Raw genomic sequence first — 15,277 nt, 5'->3', positions numbered from 1 at the left:
GAATTCTGCAAGTTTTTAATAGGTAACATTACTGTGGTATCATCTCTGCATACCAGATGAAAAATAGACTGATTCAGAAATCACCAGTAAGTTATCTATCTCCTAATGCATGTTAGCACCTGCAAGAAATATTAAAGAGAAACAAATAACTTAAAGCTGCTTGAGTTTTTTTATTTCCCGGCTCCAACATTTACTAACTATGCAATCTCGATTAGAATCCTTAAGCTCACTGTGTCTCCATTTCCTCATCTGTAAAATGGGGATATGAATAATTTCAGGGTTGTAGTAAAATCTCAATCATATGTAAGTTGGTCACAGGAATAGAAGTGCAGCATGGAGAATATAGCCAGTGGTTCTGTAGCCTTGTTCTATGTTGATGGTAACTGCACTGCTTGGGGTGAGCATTGTACATTGCCAGGACTTGGGGTCCTTGAGGACTCTTGAATTAGACCAAGATGCTCAGTATCTCTTAAGCGCACTTTGAGAGGTGGATAATCACTAGGAAAAGTGCCAACCCAAACTGAAATCCTGCATAATAGATTGATTTTCATGTTTTACTTTTTATTCTGAGTAGATTTTTTACCAGCAAAGGGTTATACAAGGAAGGTTTTTGGTGATGGATGGCTATGTCAAAAAAACTAGCAGACTTCACAATGTAAAGTGGAAAACGTTTTCTCCAATCCCGTTTCAAAACATTAGGAAACTGCATAACCTTCTCATTGAAAGTGAATTCTGCATATTAGTCCTTTAATAGATTTGTCTTTCAAATTTGCAAAGTGTTTAAATGTGGTCTCTGTGTGTGTGTATTTTCCTCCTTCTAGAGCTGGGTAGAAAGAGCTGAAAAACAAGCTCTTCTCTCTGATACACTTGACCTATCAGAACTCTTCCACCCAGATACATTTCTCAATGCTCTTCGCCAGGAAAGTGCAAGGTAATTAAAATGAAATAAGTTACTTATTTGCCCTTAAGATACTTTTACTTTGCTTTATTTTGATACATTGCCTTGATTATCAAGAAATAAATTTTTTGCTGAAACCAGGTAATTTCCAGTACTTGATTTTTAATTATACAGTTAAATTATAGTTTAAAAGGTATTGCTTTTAATTATGTTTTTTATTAAAATTGAACAAGGTGAAATTTCTAAATTTTTAATTATTTATCTAGACTTGGTGTGTCTAGTATAGCAGGTAGAAGTCAAAGGAGCTATTTAAATTTAAATGAATTAAAGTTAAAAATAAAAAAATAATTTCTTAGTCACCCTAGCCACATTGAAGTGCTTAACTATCACATGTGGCCAGTGGCTACCACTTTGGACTGCATGAAAACATTTATCTTTGCAGAAAATTCTGGTGGACAGTACTGACTAGACTTTTTGGTGAGAAAATATCATATATAGACTATAATTTTTAGTAAGTTTGATGTAAAAAAAAGAGATAACTTCCAAAAATATACAGAACAAAATTTAGTTGTTTGTAATTTGGGGAAATTTCAATATGTATATCTCAGGATCATATTACAAATATCAGTATTCAGTTTGGCTAATAAACATTTATTGACCACCTAACATGTGCCTGCATTTGAGGGTGATGTTAAAAATGGAGGATGTAAGACTAAAAAAGAAAAGACATACCCTCAAGGAACTTGCACAGCCTTTGAAGAGGAGACTTAAAGTCTAAAGTTTTAACCAGTTAAAAACATAGTATGAAGTCTAAAATATTGTACACAGTTTGAAATCTGATCACTGACACATTGTAAATATTTCAATTATAAATAAATAGGAATATATCTTCTGTTAACTTTTAATATTTTAATTTCTCAGAATAAAGTGTTTCTGACATTTGATGCTTTACTTTTACAGGGCCATGGGCTGCTCTGTGGACAGCTTTAAGTTTGTAGCTTCATGGAAAGGTCAACTGAGAGAAGCAAAACTGCAAGTCAAGGTATTAGACCAATTCTAGATGTGTATTTGAGTCTACAAATTATGATTACCAACTCTGATAAAGAGATTTTGCAACTAAAACCTCAAAATTACCTTTCTTTATAGTATAAGATCAGCACAGACTCTATTACCTATATGAAAAAGTAGGTTAAGATTTAGCATGAAACAACTTGTACAAAATACAACCTCTTCTAATGTAAAAATAAGAATCTCAGGGACACAACATATTTGAAAATATAACTTTTGGTAAAATAAAATGATACAAGTCATGAAGTTTTGTTAGGATATCTGTTCTAAAATTAAATTCAATAAATACTATGCAATAAAGTATGTATAAAATATACTATATAAAAAATAAGCTAAATCTTGTCCTCAGGGAGTTTAACATTTGTTAATTAATTCACTGTTAAAATCAATCCATCTCTTGCAGTATGTATTTTCCTAGCTAGCTTTCCTGTTAAAAATAGATTACTTTTACAATGAGATAATAATAGGTAATCATTCAAATGTTAGTAACAAAGCTAATTAAAAGGATGTGCTGGAAATCCTTCCTCCAACAACTCCAGCCTTCTTCCGTATTAGTAGCATTCTCTAGCATTCTTCTTTCCCATCCCTGCACATAGAATTTCCCTCTTAACATTTTTTCCACTGCTAATATAACATGTTACATGCCGCAGTATTATTATCTCCATACATCCATATTGGTCTGTCTTATGAAACTATAATGTCATTGAAGATAAAGAAGGCATGTTATTCATCTTCAGATCCCCCGTATCTATTATAGTGTATCCCATATAATCCTATTTTTTAAATAAACACTATAGATCTTTAATTTTAACCTTAGGCAACTAACTTTTCAGTTCTTTTTACATAGTTCTAGTTCCCAGTTCAACAATTTTCTTTTCATATCACTACTGCTTTCTAACATTCTATATAATTTGTTATGTTTGTTGTGTTACTCCACTGGAACGTAAGTCCTGTGAGAGCAGTCATTTTTGTTTCCAGTTTTGTTGTATCTCAGATACCTCAAACAGTAGCTGGTACATAATAAACACTCAAATCCTTGCTGAATTGTTGAGTTGAGGGCCTGCAATAGGAAAGGCACTACAGTAGTATAGTACACTATACTGGTATAGTGTGCCAGAAATTTGATCATTAATAAGCTAGATCTTTCTCTTTTAGCTCTATAGATTGCTGCAAAATTCTCTCTCCAAGCTGGGGGAATTAGAAAAGTTCTTTCTTCCCTTTGCATTTTATTTTAACCTTATCCTCCAGCCCATAAAGAGAACTACTTTAGCTATTCCTGGTGCTCATACACTGTTGCCCAGTTGTTAAGGAGAGGAAGGGAACATGTGGTAAGATGTGTCATCCAGGAGCCATGCAGTTCACCTGGTTGTGAGTCTCTGGCAGCAGTGAGCCAAACATGTAGTATGTAACACCATTATTTAGATAATAGTATAAAAAGCAAGAGAAACAAGTTTTATTCTATGTCAAAGTATGTTAATATTTCTAGAACTATATTGCTCCTGTTCTTACAAAATTGTAATAAAACTGCCTACAACTAGAAATTCCCAAGCTTAAATATTATGTTTTGTAGATGGGGAAATAAGGCTGACAGTTAATAAAATCAGATTCTAATCTTAGTTCTTCAAAAAAGAGCTATGCACCTTTTTAAAGCAATTAATGGAGCAGTCTAGGCCATTGTTATTTCACTTGTCAGTAGATTTAAATAATAACTACCTTGACCTGTTTATTCTAAGGACCTCTGAAAACCTACATGCATGTTCATGTTTTATTTCTCTTTGATTTGGATTTGGTTTTACTAGGTAATATTAATTTCTTAGAAAAGAAAGTGTATTCTAATATAAAGTTCACTACTTTTATCTAGTAAAGCAGAATTCTTTCATTTTTTATTTAGCATTCATAAAAGATTTTATTGTTGAACACTGAAATATTTGCTGGTAAATGTATTTAGGAACATTATAAGTTTAATATAATTATTTCATATACTTAACAACTATAAATAAAAAGTCATCCCTACACATGAGATTTAAGGTCATTTAACAGAATTTTTCCTCTCTTCACTCATTCATGTAATTGCACATTTCCAAACTTTCTTACTCAGTTTCCAGACATATTTATCAGACAAGAAGTCTTTGTCAGCTCCTCACTGTTTGCACTTGACAAAATCAGTAAGTTAAATAATATATTTAGGTTCCTTTTTATTGTATTTTGTCAATAATTGCAACATTTCAATAGGAGCACTTTGGATTTGAATTATATTTAAATTATACTGTCACTCTAGAATTCAATTGGTTTTGAATTTTTCCAATCCCTACCATCCTACACTAAATTAAACCAGTGAAATATACAGGCAAGGCTGGACTTCCCCCAACCAATCAATACCTCAAACCCTCTAGACACTACTTAAAAGAACATGTATGTATATTGATTTTTTAGACCCTGAATGTGGTCCTCTAAAATTTCCTCACTGCCATTATTGATTTATTATTTGTTAAACAGCAGTAGTGGAATGTGGTACTGGATGCATAGTTCAAGCTCCTGTTCATCTTGCATGTTAGATCTTGCCCAAGACTATAAGACTACTGCCCAGGAACATCGGAGGAGCTCCCAACACCCTCCTTTACTGCTGATGCGGCCACATACAAAAGCAAAACAAGAAGTCTTCCCTTGGTAAATCAGGCTTCTTAAATGCATTGTAGCGCCTATTAAAAATGCACAATCGCCTACGATCCCTGAAAGCTGCTGCTCCTCAGGGACCTGGTAGAGTTGCATAGTCACTTATGTTTGCCAGTAGACTGCCTGGTTCATGCCAAGCTACAGTCTGCCCATGTACCAAGTGACTATTATACTGTTCATATTTCAATTTCCTTCCTCATAGAGCTTATCAAGAAATAGAAGTTGGAAGAATGAAGCAATTAGACATGTAGACATTTGAGGTTTCATAAGGAAATGTGCTCATCAGAATTGGGAGTTATGAGCTGTAGACACAACCTCCCCAAATGGTTGTGAGCAGCTGATTGTACTTTATCAACCAGCAGTGGAAAACTACCCCTCAAAAAAAAAAACCCTTAAACTACTCAGTTTGTCATATGTTCCTGATTGTCTTCAATTTTAAAACTGAACACTGTGATTCTGCTTTTATATAGTCACATTATTATCAAGTAGATATTGTTTTTAAAAACATGGGAGAACTATAAGAATGCTTAGTAATATCATTTTTTCTAAATACAGATCTCTAAAATGATTGGATATGTACAAACTAATATGTATAAAACCAGTTCAACAGAAATGGTTTTTCTTAAGAATTTAAATGACTGTAGCAACCAAAGGCTTCAAATGTTCACTATCCTTGTATTACAAAAGGTTTGAATGTCCTGTTTTATGAAAGGATTTTTAATTCTTAGTTGACTAGTGTTTAATAGCTTTGCCAATTTAATGCTATCTTGTCATGCTCCCCCAATATAGCAGGAGACTAAGAATTAGCTTCGACTTCCTGTTTTGGAAGTCCCTCTTCTATGAACCTTTGACTTTAATTGACACTGGATTGAAAGAAATCAGGGGGCTGGGATTATGTACTGAAAATAATCAGTGTGCTGTGACTATGTGCAAAATTCCATTAGCTGTTCTAGTCCTTCCTCAGCTTTTGAAAGCTAAGAAACTTGTACATACCTCTGTTTGGAATACAGTATTACATAGCATGCTTTTCTTTCCTCAGCCTCCATCAAGCCACCCATGTACTTTTATCTTTTCTAGTAGTTACATAAAAGTAAAAGAGAAGAAATTAATTGTAGTAATATATTTTAACCTAAAGTTCATAAAATATCATTTCTTTAACATATAAATATTTTAAAATTATGAATACTGTATTTTACTTTCCTTTTCCTTATACAAAGTCCTTGAAATCAAGGATGTGTTTTATATATACAGCATATCTCAATTCATACTAGCAATATTTTAAGTGTTCAATAGCCACATGTGGCTGGTAGACAGTAACTCAAGACAGAGAAGGTAATTACCTAGAGAAAATTTAAATATCCTCTAGTCCTCAAGGTTTTTTTCAATCACTTTAAATATTTTCTTTTATTAAATACTTCAGACAAATGAGGAGAGAAAATAGTAAAATGAATCTACATATTCAAAGGTTTCAAGATTTAGAGATATTTCTTTTTTTTTTAATTGTCTTTGCTGAAGCAAATTCCAGGCATCATTTTATTTTACTTCTTCATTTCTCAAAAACAAAAACAATATTTTCTTAAGTAAACACAGCAAATTAACACACATATAAAAGTTAACAGTAATTCCTGATACCATTTAATACTCAGTCCATAGCAATGCTCTGATGTTTTACCAATTTGACTCAAAATAAACATCTTCTCCAATAATTTGTTCAAATCAGGGTCAAAACAAGGCCCAAACATTGCTCTTAGTTATAATGTATATGTCATTTTACATCTGATCAGACTCCTCTTATTTCACAGAAGCAGGGTCCCTCTCCGGTGGGAGTGATCTGCATTCTGTATTCATCTGTTCTGATGTTTTCTGCTTCCTGATGTCATTCTAAACCCTGTTCCTCTGTCCCTCATTTCTTATAAAATGGAAGTCAGTTCCAGAGGCCTGATTAGATTCGCTTTCCTTTTCTTTAAGCAAAAATACTAGGTAGGTGGTACTGTGTGCTTCACTTTGCACACAATAAGGCACACAAGGTGTAGTTTTCCTATTTTTGCTGCTGCTGACACTGACCTCTGGGCACAGGCTGTGAAAGCCTGATTACTTCATGGTATGGTTTCCTGTCATTCTTCTGTTAACTGTTTTAACCATTGATGATCTGGGCTGAATCGGTACAAGTTCCAACACTAATTTTTCTAAATCTGTTAATCCTTCCACATTTATTAGCTAGAATTGGTCTGCTAAGGAGCATCATCAACTAAGTCTACTTGGTTACCTGGACATCATGTAATACATTTTATATAGGAAATAAGGAACAAATACTTTTTTTTCATTTAAACTAGGGATATTCAGATTATGGTATTGAAACACTGTTTCCCTCAGTGTCCAATGAAATTTCTTCTTTGTTTTTAAGTGTTGTGTGAGCTTCTTACATATTTAATGTGTTTTAGTAAATTGCATTTATCACTTTTTATGTGCAATTATACCTACTTTGTCTTTTATGTAGAGCCTCTTCATGTTGACCTATCTTTTTTTCATAAACCTTTATAGCAAAGTATAACATCATACAATAAACTGCTCACATTTTAGAGTACAACTTTATAAATTTTTTAATAAGCAGGCATACCTATGAAACCATCATGCAGATTAATTTTACTATTTTAGGGCAATTTTTTTCTCAAAACTTTTTATAATTAAATGGATCTAACATAGTCAGTACAAACTTTGGTTTTCTTTCATTCTAAAAGATATAGTTACGCTCCACGATATTTGTCTACCTATTTTCCTTTCCTCACTTTTAAGTTATATCATGTGATTGACTTTGATTTTAAACAGTTGAGAACCTCTGGTGGAGATGGCCCAGAGACGTTGTGATTCATCCCCTCTGTTCCAAATGTATGACAGTGATAGATGAAATATAAAAGAGGAAACCACAAACACAGTCTGGCTTCAAATATAATATAAGTATTTTGTTACATCAGAAACAGGACAGAAAACAAAACTAATTAACTGAAAATACAGGTCACTTGAGCTACAAGTCTAGAAGTAGGAATTGGTGAACAGAAGTAGGGCCCAGCAGAGTAAAAGGTGTGTTTACAGTGAACAGTCACCACTGTTACTATTACTAACCCCTTTTGGGGTAAGAAGCTGAGAGTTGAATAAGATCTTATATTTATGAATAGCCCTTTCAAAATAGATGGGGGATATGGTGGTTGTTTGGAATATTTTTAAACTATGTGGTCTTCCTGATCCACACTATCCCTTAATAAGTGGTTTTGAAACTGTAAACAAGGTCAAATGTATGTTTTGTTTCTCATACTTTTGCAGTTGCTCCTCTGTTTTCAGATGTTTTAATCAGAGGTTCAAGTGCAAATAACATTATTTGAGTACTGATTTTTTTTTGGTTTAATTATTTTATTGTTTCTCTTCTGTTGAATTGAAGAAATCTATGTATTTATAAGCAAAACCAAAATTACAGGAAATGATTACAAGACATGCACATTTAGATACCTTCACTTAATTATTTGCATTTGACTCAAATAGTACATTTACTTGCAGATATCAAGAGACAGCCTCACCAATGTGGTTCTTTTAATAAAATATAAACAAATGAGCTCTGATCTCAATTATTATTTCTTTGTATCAAGTGATATGTGTTATGCACACTAAGGTACAAATGGCTAAAATAGACTTCTAAAAAATTTTTATTAGAAAGTATGAAGTATGCTCTATAAATAGATGTATAAGTATAAACAGCATTTTAATATGCTTTATATTTATTTGGAGTGAAAATATAGCATTGATAAAATTAGAACTACACTCTAATATGTTACCTCTTTGATGTCTAAGTGAAAAAATTGATTAGGCTCAATTACCTGGAATAAATTTGAAAAGTATTTTCCAAAGTTAAATATTAAATATAATTTAATAAATGTTTAATATTATAGGCAAAAGTATTCTGATTGGATGTATCTAAATAATTTCCACTCAGACATTTATTTTGCCTCACTTAAATAGATATACTCTATAGGAAATAATTCTAGGTGTCTAGAAATTAGAAAATGGATTAGATTAAATGAACTGTAACAGCTCATTATTGCACACTTACGATATATCAAGCAATTTTCAAAATATTTTAAATATGTTGTTATAGGGAATTCTTCCTGTTTGTGTTGTTTTCTTCTGTGTGAAAGGATATTTACTAATGTTGATACTGCTAGATTATCTCTCCTCCCCTCCCAGGAAAGGAGTCACTTTATCTGATTATTGAGTTTAAGTCAGGAACCCAGGGCCAGGTGCTGCCTCCCTGGTGGTGTCCTCTTGGGGGGCGCACTGTCCGCTCTACTCCTCCAGGGCGGCCTCTGCCCTGCTACAGCTGGCTGCTTAGTGTGGTGCTGTTACAACTAGGAGCTAAGCCTGCCAAATTCATGAGCTTCGTATTAGGAAATCATTTGCTGGAGACCTACTATATTTTTCAGACTTTTTCTGAGATAAAGGTAATATTTGGGGCTTACCTGCTTTTACTCTTCCTTTAATGCAGCTCCAGTTAGAACAAAGGTACTATTTGTTGATACTACCCCAATCTCTGATATATTATCATTTTATTATATAAACAATAGCATATCGCTTTTAAACATTCTTATGTTTTCATTTTCATTTTCAAGAACTAGAGTGTCTTTTAATTCCACAGATTTACTTTAAATTCCAAAATAGGTAGTGGTAGAGGGTGTGGAGAAATATGGACAGATTTGGAAGATGTGTATTGGAAGTAGCAGGATTTGGTAGTTGATAACATGTCGAAGTTCAGGAAAAGGAGCCTGGACTGTCTCCCATGTGTCCGCTTAAGCAACTACATGGTCAGTAGTGCCAATTATTAAATACAGCTCCAGAGAATAGTGTTTCTCACCCCTTGGCTCCCTGGTTAGGAGAGGAAAATGGTAAGTTTATCTCGCATATGCATATTACATAGTCAAGCTGCGGCACTCTCAGTGGGACTACTTTTACAAATTTCCACACAGATTAATTAAGCTCAAAACTTCATGAAATTTCTAAAAGAAGCCTTAGAAGAATTATTTTGCCTCAAGAGTTTCTACCACTGAAGTTAGCTGGTACTGTCTAAACTTTAATTTTCATTTTTTTCAAGGCTAAAATAACCTTTGACAAGGTCTATATGTCATCATATCAGTGGTATTGTAGAAAGAATATTGAACTTGGGTATTTGGTAATTCTGTTTTTATTCCATCTCTTTTACTGACAAAGACATTGCTTATCTTTCCCATGGTAGAGCAACTGGACTGTAAAATCAGCCGTTCAGAACTGTTTGTCAGGGCATCCCTCCCAGCACTCCCGCACACCTACACCATTCCCGAACTGTCATAGAGTTGAAAACAAGTTTAAATCTTCCAATTTAAAGTGTTCTCTTAGACTGTAAAATTCTGTAGTACTTTAGTTTACTTTTAGTATCACTAAAACTTAAAAGTACTATATACCATTGTAAGATCGTGTTTTCTATCAAGTTCTGAGAATACAGCTGTGGCTCAATGCAAAGTACTGACTCCAATATTTGTTGCCTTTAGATAAACTCAGGGTAGATTAAAAGTGTTCATTCTTTTAGTTTATGCAGTATTAAATAAATATAAAACTTATATTACCAAAATAATTATATTTCCATTTCATAATTTCTTAAATTTACACTAACATCAATTTAAAGGAGATTAACTCTTTCTCCTTTCCTTATTCTATCAGCTCTGCATGTCATATCAAGAATTCTTGCATTCAACTTTCTGAACTTTATCCTATTCTTTCTTAAATAATGATCTCAGAATTCCAAACAGGGAGCACATGTTGTTAGTCCCTAATTATGCTTTTTCTTTGCCCCTCCCGGAGAATAACTTTTTGGCTTTTGTCATTATATTTTTATTAATCTAATGACAAGGCACCTGCAGTTATATAACTGATGACATTTGTTAAGTATTTTTTTCTAAAATATTGGTTAATATTGAGAATTCAGCCTAAAGGAAGTTTACAGTGAACTCCCGTGCAGGTCTTCACCTTTTTTATTCTCAGATAAAATACTATAATCTTTGTTTTCTTATTATTTGGAATACATAGTCACAATAGAAAATGTTACCTTTTTTCTTTAGATACAGTTCTGTAACTCCTGACATTTCAGGCTTGACTACATATTTGAATGGTTTGTATGTTTCCATGGCAGATCAGTGGCTTATTACTGGAAGGATGCAGTTTTGATGGAAATCGACTTTCTGAAAATCAGCATGATTCTCCTACTGTGTCATCAGTCCCCCCTTGTTTTATGGGCTGGATTCCACAGGTAATATATTTTTAATAGGTACAGGTTTTAGTTTAACCAATTCATTCTTAGATTTTTATCTTTTCAATAATATATTCTTGACCTTTATATTTTTTGTTTACTTTATAGTCTTACCTGAATTTGAACAAGTTTACAATCAAAATATTGTGTCCTTTATAATTTCCGTGATAAGACATTTTAAAATCTTCATTTTGTTATGGGAAGAATATTATGGTTTTTAATTTCTAAATGATTTATAGCCTAGTAAGAAAAAACACTTCAATATGGACTACCATATGTTGTGTTCTTATTATTTTCAGCCATGTGCTAAATGTTTTATATATATATATATATATATATATATATATATATGTATGTACATAGATAGATAAATAGATAGATAGATAGATAGATAGATAGATAGATAGATAGATACTCATCAGAGAAGCCCTGCAAGTTAGATAATATTATTCTCACTTTCAAATAAGGAAATGTGTGCTCACCTAGGTATGATAACTTCTCCATACTTAAGCATGCAGAAACTGACAGCATCAAGATGTTAATGTAAATCTGCTTTGATCTGATACCGTGTCACTATGCTGCTGATAGGCAGATGAAGAAAGTAGTCTTGAGAAATGCTTACTCTTACTCGGTTAATTTTTCCCTTTTTTGAAACCTTTAATTATTGAAAGAACTTTTAAAAACTGTAACTTGGGGTTTATTCTATAGCTCATGACCAACAAAACTATTTTATGTATGACTTACTATAAGAAAATGAGTCTTCTCACTAGAAAATCTTGCATTGGATTTTGCAATGATTGTAATTCTCTTTATAAAATAAAAATCAAAAGCATAAGAATATTTATTTTGAAAAAACAACTAATAAAGCTACAGCAAGAAGTAAACGTCATTGCCAAGAGCGCTGAAGGAGCACCTTTTGGTCTAAAAGAGTATCTGTTTCTCTCAGACCCTCCATTTTTCCCCTTATAAGCTTCATTTTCTGTGGTATTAGAGTGGCATATCAGAGAAGGAAGAAGTTGAAATAATTTTATTTCAATCTGGCTATTAATTCCTATAAGAAATTTCTATCAGAAAGTTGGAAAAACATGGATTACAAACATTAGGTGTGTGAACCAAATTGAAAGTTATATATAAAAGTTAAGATTGTAAATTGCTAAGGGTTATAACTATAACATATAAAGTTGTGTATGATGACAGAGGTCAATTCAGATGAATCCAAATTGTGTGAAATGTTAATTCTGTGGCTAAAAAGTTGAAAGTCATATAATGACCTTGACAGAAAAAAAAAAGATCATGTTTATATTGGCACACTTACGGGAACCCAGCAATAAAAATAGAACATGGAGAATAACTAGGTAGACGTAAATGCAGAAGAAAATGACCTGAGCAATACCCACGTAATTGGCCATAAGTTGAATGCCATGTTATCATGCACAGAGCCAGTCTGTTACTGGGTGCTATGAGAAGCAGCATGATATTGCAAGATTCAGAATTTATCCCTCTGTCTTTGGGTTAGTAGAAAGCCATTATGAATTTAGAACAAGAGTGTGGTAAGATTAGATTTGTATTTTCAGAAAATCAGTTTAGCAGTCAATGGTGGATGATTGACTCGGTGAAATACAATTACACTTCCCTTTTTATAGCAGTCATTTGAGTTTGGTAGAGTGGAGTTTGAGTTTGTTTTACTAATGAAGAAACTGAAACTCATATTAAGTGATTTTTATTATGGGTTCCTTAATGGTAGCACTAGTGTTTTAACAATAATACTTAGCATTTATATTTATTGCTTATGTACCAAGCACTGTGCAAAGCATTTACAATGCAAAATGTTTAGAGCTTCCAAAAAATTTCTAAGTAGGAATTATCCTCTTCATTTTAAACTAGAAAAACTGAAGCTTAAAAAGATCATGTAACTTTCCCAAGATAACATTATTGGGTAAGCAACTAAGATTCAAATCCAAGTTCTCTCTTACATCTTGGTCCAAATACTGAGCCAATCTAAATGTATAACTGTGTAAACCAGTTTGGAAAACTGCCATCCACAGGCCAGTCCAGTAGGCTGCCTGTTTTCATGTAGCCCATCGCCATGCGAGCTATGAGTGCTTTTTACATTTTTCAATTGAAAAACTTAGAATATGTGATGATGTGAAAATTATATGAAATTCATATTTCAGTGTTCACAAATGAAGTTTTCTTTGCAAGACAGCCATGCCCATTTATGTAGATACTGGGACAGCTTTTAGACTGCAGAGTTGAGTAATTATGTCAGAGACCTTATGAACCACAAATATGAAAATACTATATGGCCCCTTATATAACAATTTGCCAACTCTGTATAAACTACTAAAGTCTCCAACTTCTGCTTGAGTTAAGCACTATTTTGTTCAAGAAAGCATTTTTTTTTAGAGCAACTGTAAATATTTTGAATAAGTTTCACAGATCTGAAGGTTGGGGAGGAACATAAACATTTTAATGCATTTTACTAGGAGGGAAGGAACCAGCATAAAAAAGAAAGAAGCATCAACATCAATGTATATAAGCCAGTAAAAAGAACTGCTTTTGCCATTTACTGTGGTAGCTACTGTATTGGAGAAAGTCCAGAATCCTTTGATAAAGTTGGATCAAATAATTTCCACAATATTACCTGACCCCTAATAGTCCCGAATAGCTTCACTTCACCAGAAACATGCCCAGCAACCCAGTATTTGTACAATATTGCTTTGGGTAGATTACACCTCCATTTTTTAAAGAACATTTTAGGTTGCAGAAGATCAAAGGACTTCTTTGACATTGGTTTCATACCTGCTAATACTTAACAAAGGACACGAGCAATAAAACTTTCACTGAGGAGAGGAGCGAGCTCTACCACGGCTTCTATTATAAACGCAATGTCTGCCAACTAACGAAGTTAGAATTAGGAATTCTCAAGGAGACTTAAAAGTGAAATGCTGGTGAAAATGTTTTCCTACTAATTGCATTTACCGTTATCTCTGTGCACTAAGATGATACGGCCTGTACTCACACTACTCACTTATGCATTCATTCCACTGTGATGCAGATTCTTAACATTGCTCCAGTTCCAGTTCAATACTGCTGGTTAAATTAATATGGATCCAAATTAAGATACCCTTAAGGGATTTTACCCAAAAAAGCATTCACTTTCTCCAAAGTATTTCCCAAAAACTATTCTCTGTGAAAAATTATTCTTTAGTAAACAAATTTAATAAACCCGGTATTCCCTGCCCTTGGAATTCATGTTGTATTTTACAATATTAAAAACTCTGAGAAGTCTCAAAGATCACCTGACACCTTTTGATGCCTCTACTCTCCGTCCTTCATCTGGGTCTAGTGTTCCATGTAATAGTGTGGGAAACACTGCTTAGGCGGTAGATCAGTCTTAGATGATGCCGTCCTTGTTCTGATATCCCACAGGAACTCAGTTTGCCCTTGTTCTGTTTTTCCATTAAAGAATGCTACTTAGGGTCTATCAGCCCCGTGGTAACAGAGAAGACTTGAATCAGCCTGAACCCCACTGCCTAGACCTTCCAACAGGAACCACAGTTGAGAATTCAACTTCAGAAACAATTTAATTCCCAAAGAAAATATGGCTATAAAATGATTCCACATGCTACTCACAAAAAGTCTTTATATTACTTTTATATATATTAAAATAGATCATTTTATCAGAAAGTATATGCTGAAAGCTCTGCCTTGTATGCATTCTTGTTTAAAAATAATAAATATTTAATATCTTTTCTATGTGACAGTCCTTTTTTCCTTAAGGACTTATTATAAAAGCAATGTTGTTAGCATCGTATTTTTAAAAAATACAAGGGAAGTATTTTTCTGCCAAAATACATTTGAAAGAGTAGCTGGACATTCGTGACAGAACTAAGTCTTTCAAAATAGTCATTGTTGGTAAGTTGTTGTGTTTCCTGTTTTGAGATTTTTCAAGAGTCGCGTTACTAAGTTATTCCACTTTTATGTATATTAAAGCTCTGATTTCCTAACATTTCCTTTTCTAAAAAATAGCTGTTTATTGACTGGATTCATAAACATTCAGAAAGTATGTGTTAGAATAAGTTAGTTGGACTTTATACATAAACTGATGAGAAATGTATTTTGCTTTACCTTCATATGTATTTTTTTGTAGTGAAATTGAGTTGATAACTGGCCAGATAGTTAACATAATCAACCTGGTAATTTTGTTTTGTTTTGGTTTTCTGGTGTTATTTTGTTATTTTCTTTGCTCTTCTGACTAAGTGACACCAAATATCACCATTTGCCTTTGTAAAATGCATTGTCTTCTTTAAATG

At 33.1% G+C, this 15,277-nt stretch overlaps 1 protein-coding gene across 5 annotated transcripts in view; it reads left to right on the top strand.

The window, feature by feature from the left end:
* The window catches only part of DYNC2H1 (dynein cytoplasmic 2 heavy chain 1), a 347,628-nt gene that overhangs the window by 327,972 nt on the left and 4,379 nt on the right, over positions 1 to 15,277 (top strand). For all 5 annotated transcript variants that reach the window (XM_073239362.1, XM_073239361.1, XM_073239364.1 and 2 more), the window contains 3 exons: positions 822 to 931; positions 1,859 to 1,940; positions 10,845 to 10,961. In XM_073239362.1, coding sequence (XP_073095463.1) covers positions 822 to 931; positions 1,859 to 1,940; positions 10,845 to 10,961 — 309 coding nt within the window. The remainder of the gene's footprint in view (positions 1 to 821; positions 932 to 1,858; positions 1,941 to 10,844; positions 10,962 to 15,277) is intronic.

This window comes from Manis javanica, chromosome 6 (genome assembly GCF_040802235.1).
Source record: "Manis javanica isolate MJ-LG chromosome 6, MJ_LKY, whole genome shotgun sequence".
In the NCBI taxonomy this organism is placed as follows: Eukaryota; Metazoa; Chordata; class Mammalia; order Pholidota; family Manidae; genus Manis; species Manis javanica.
This window is presented reverse-complemented; position numbering and strand designations above follow the sequence as displayed.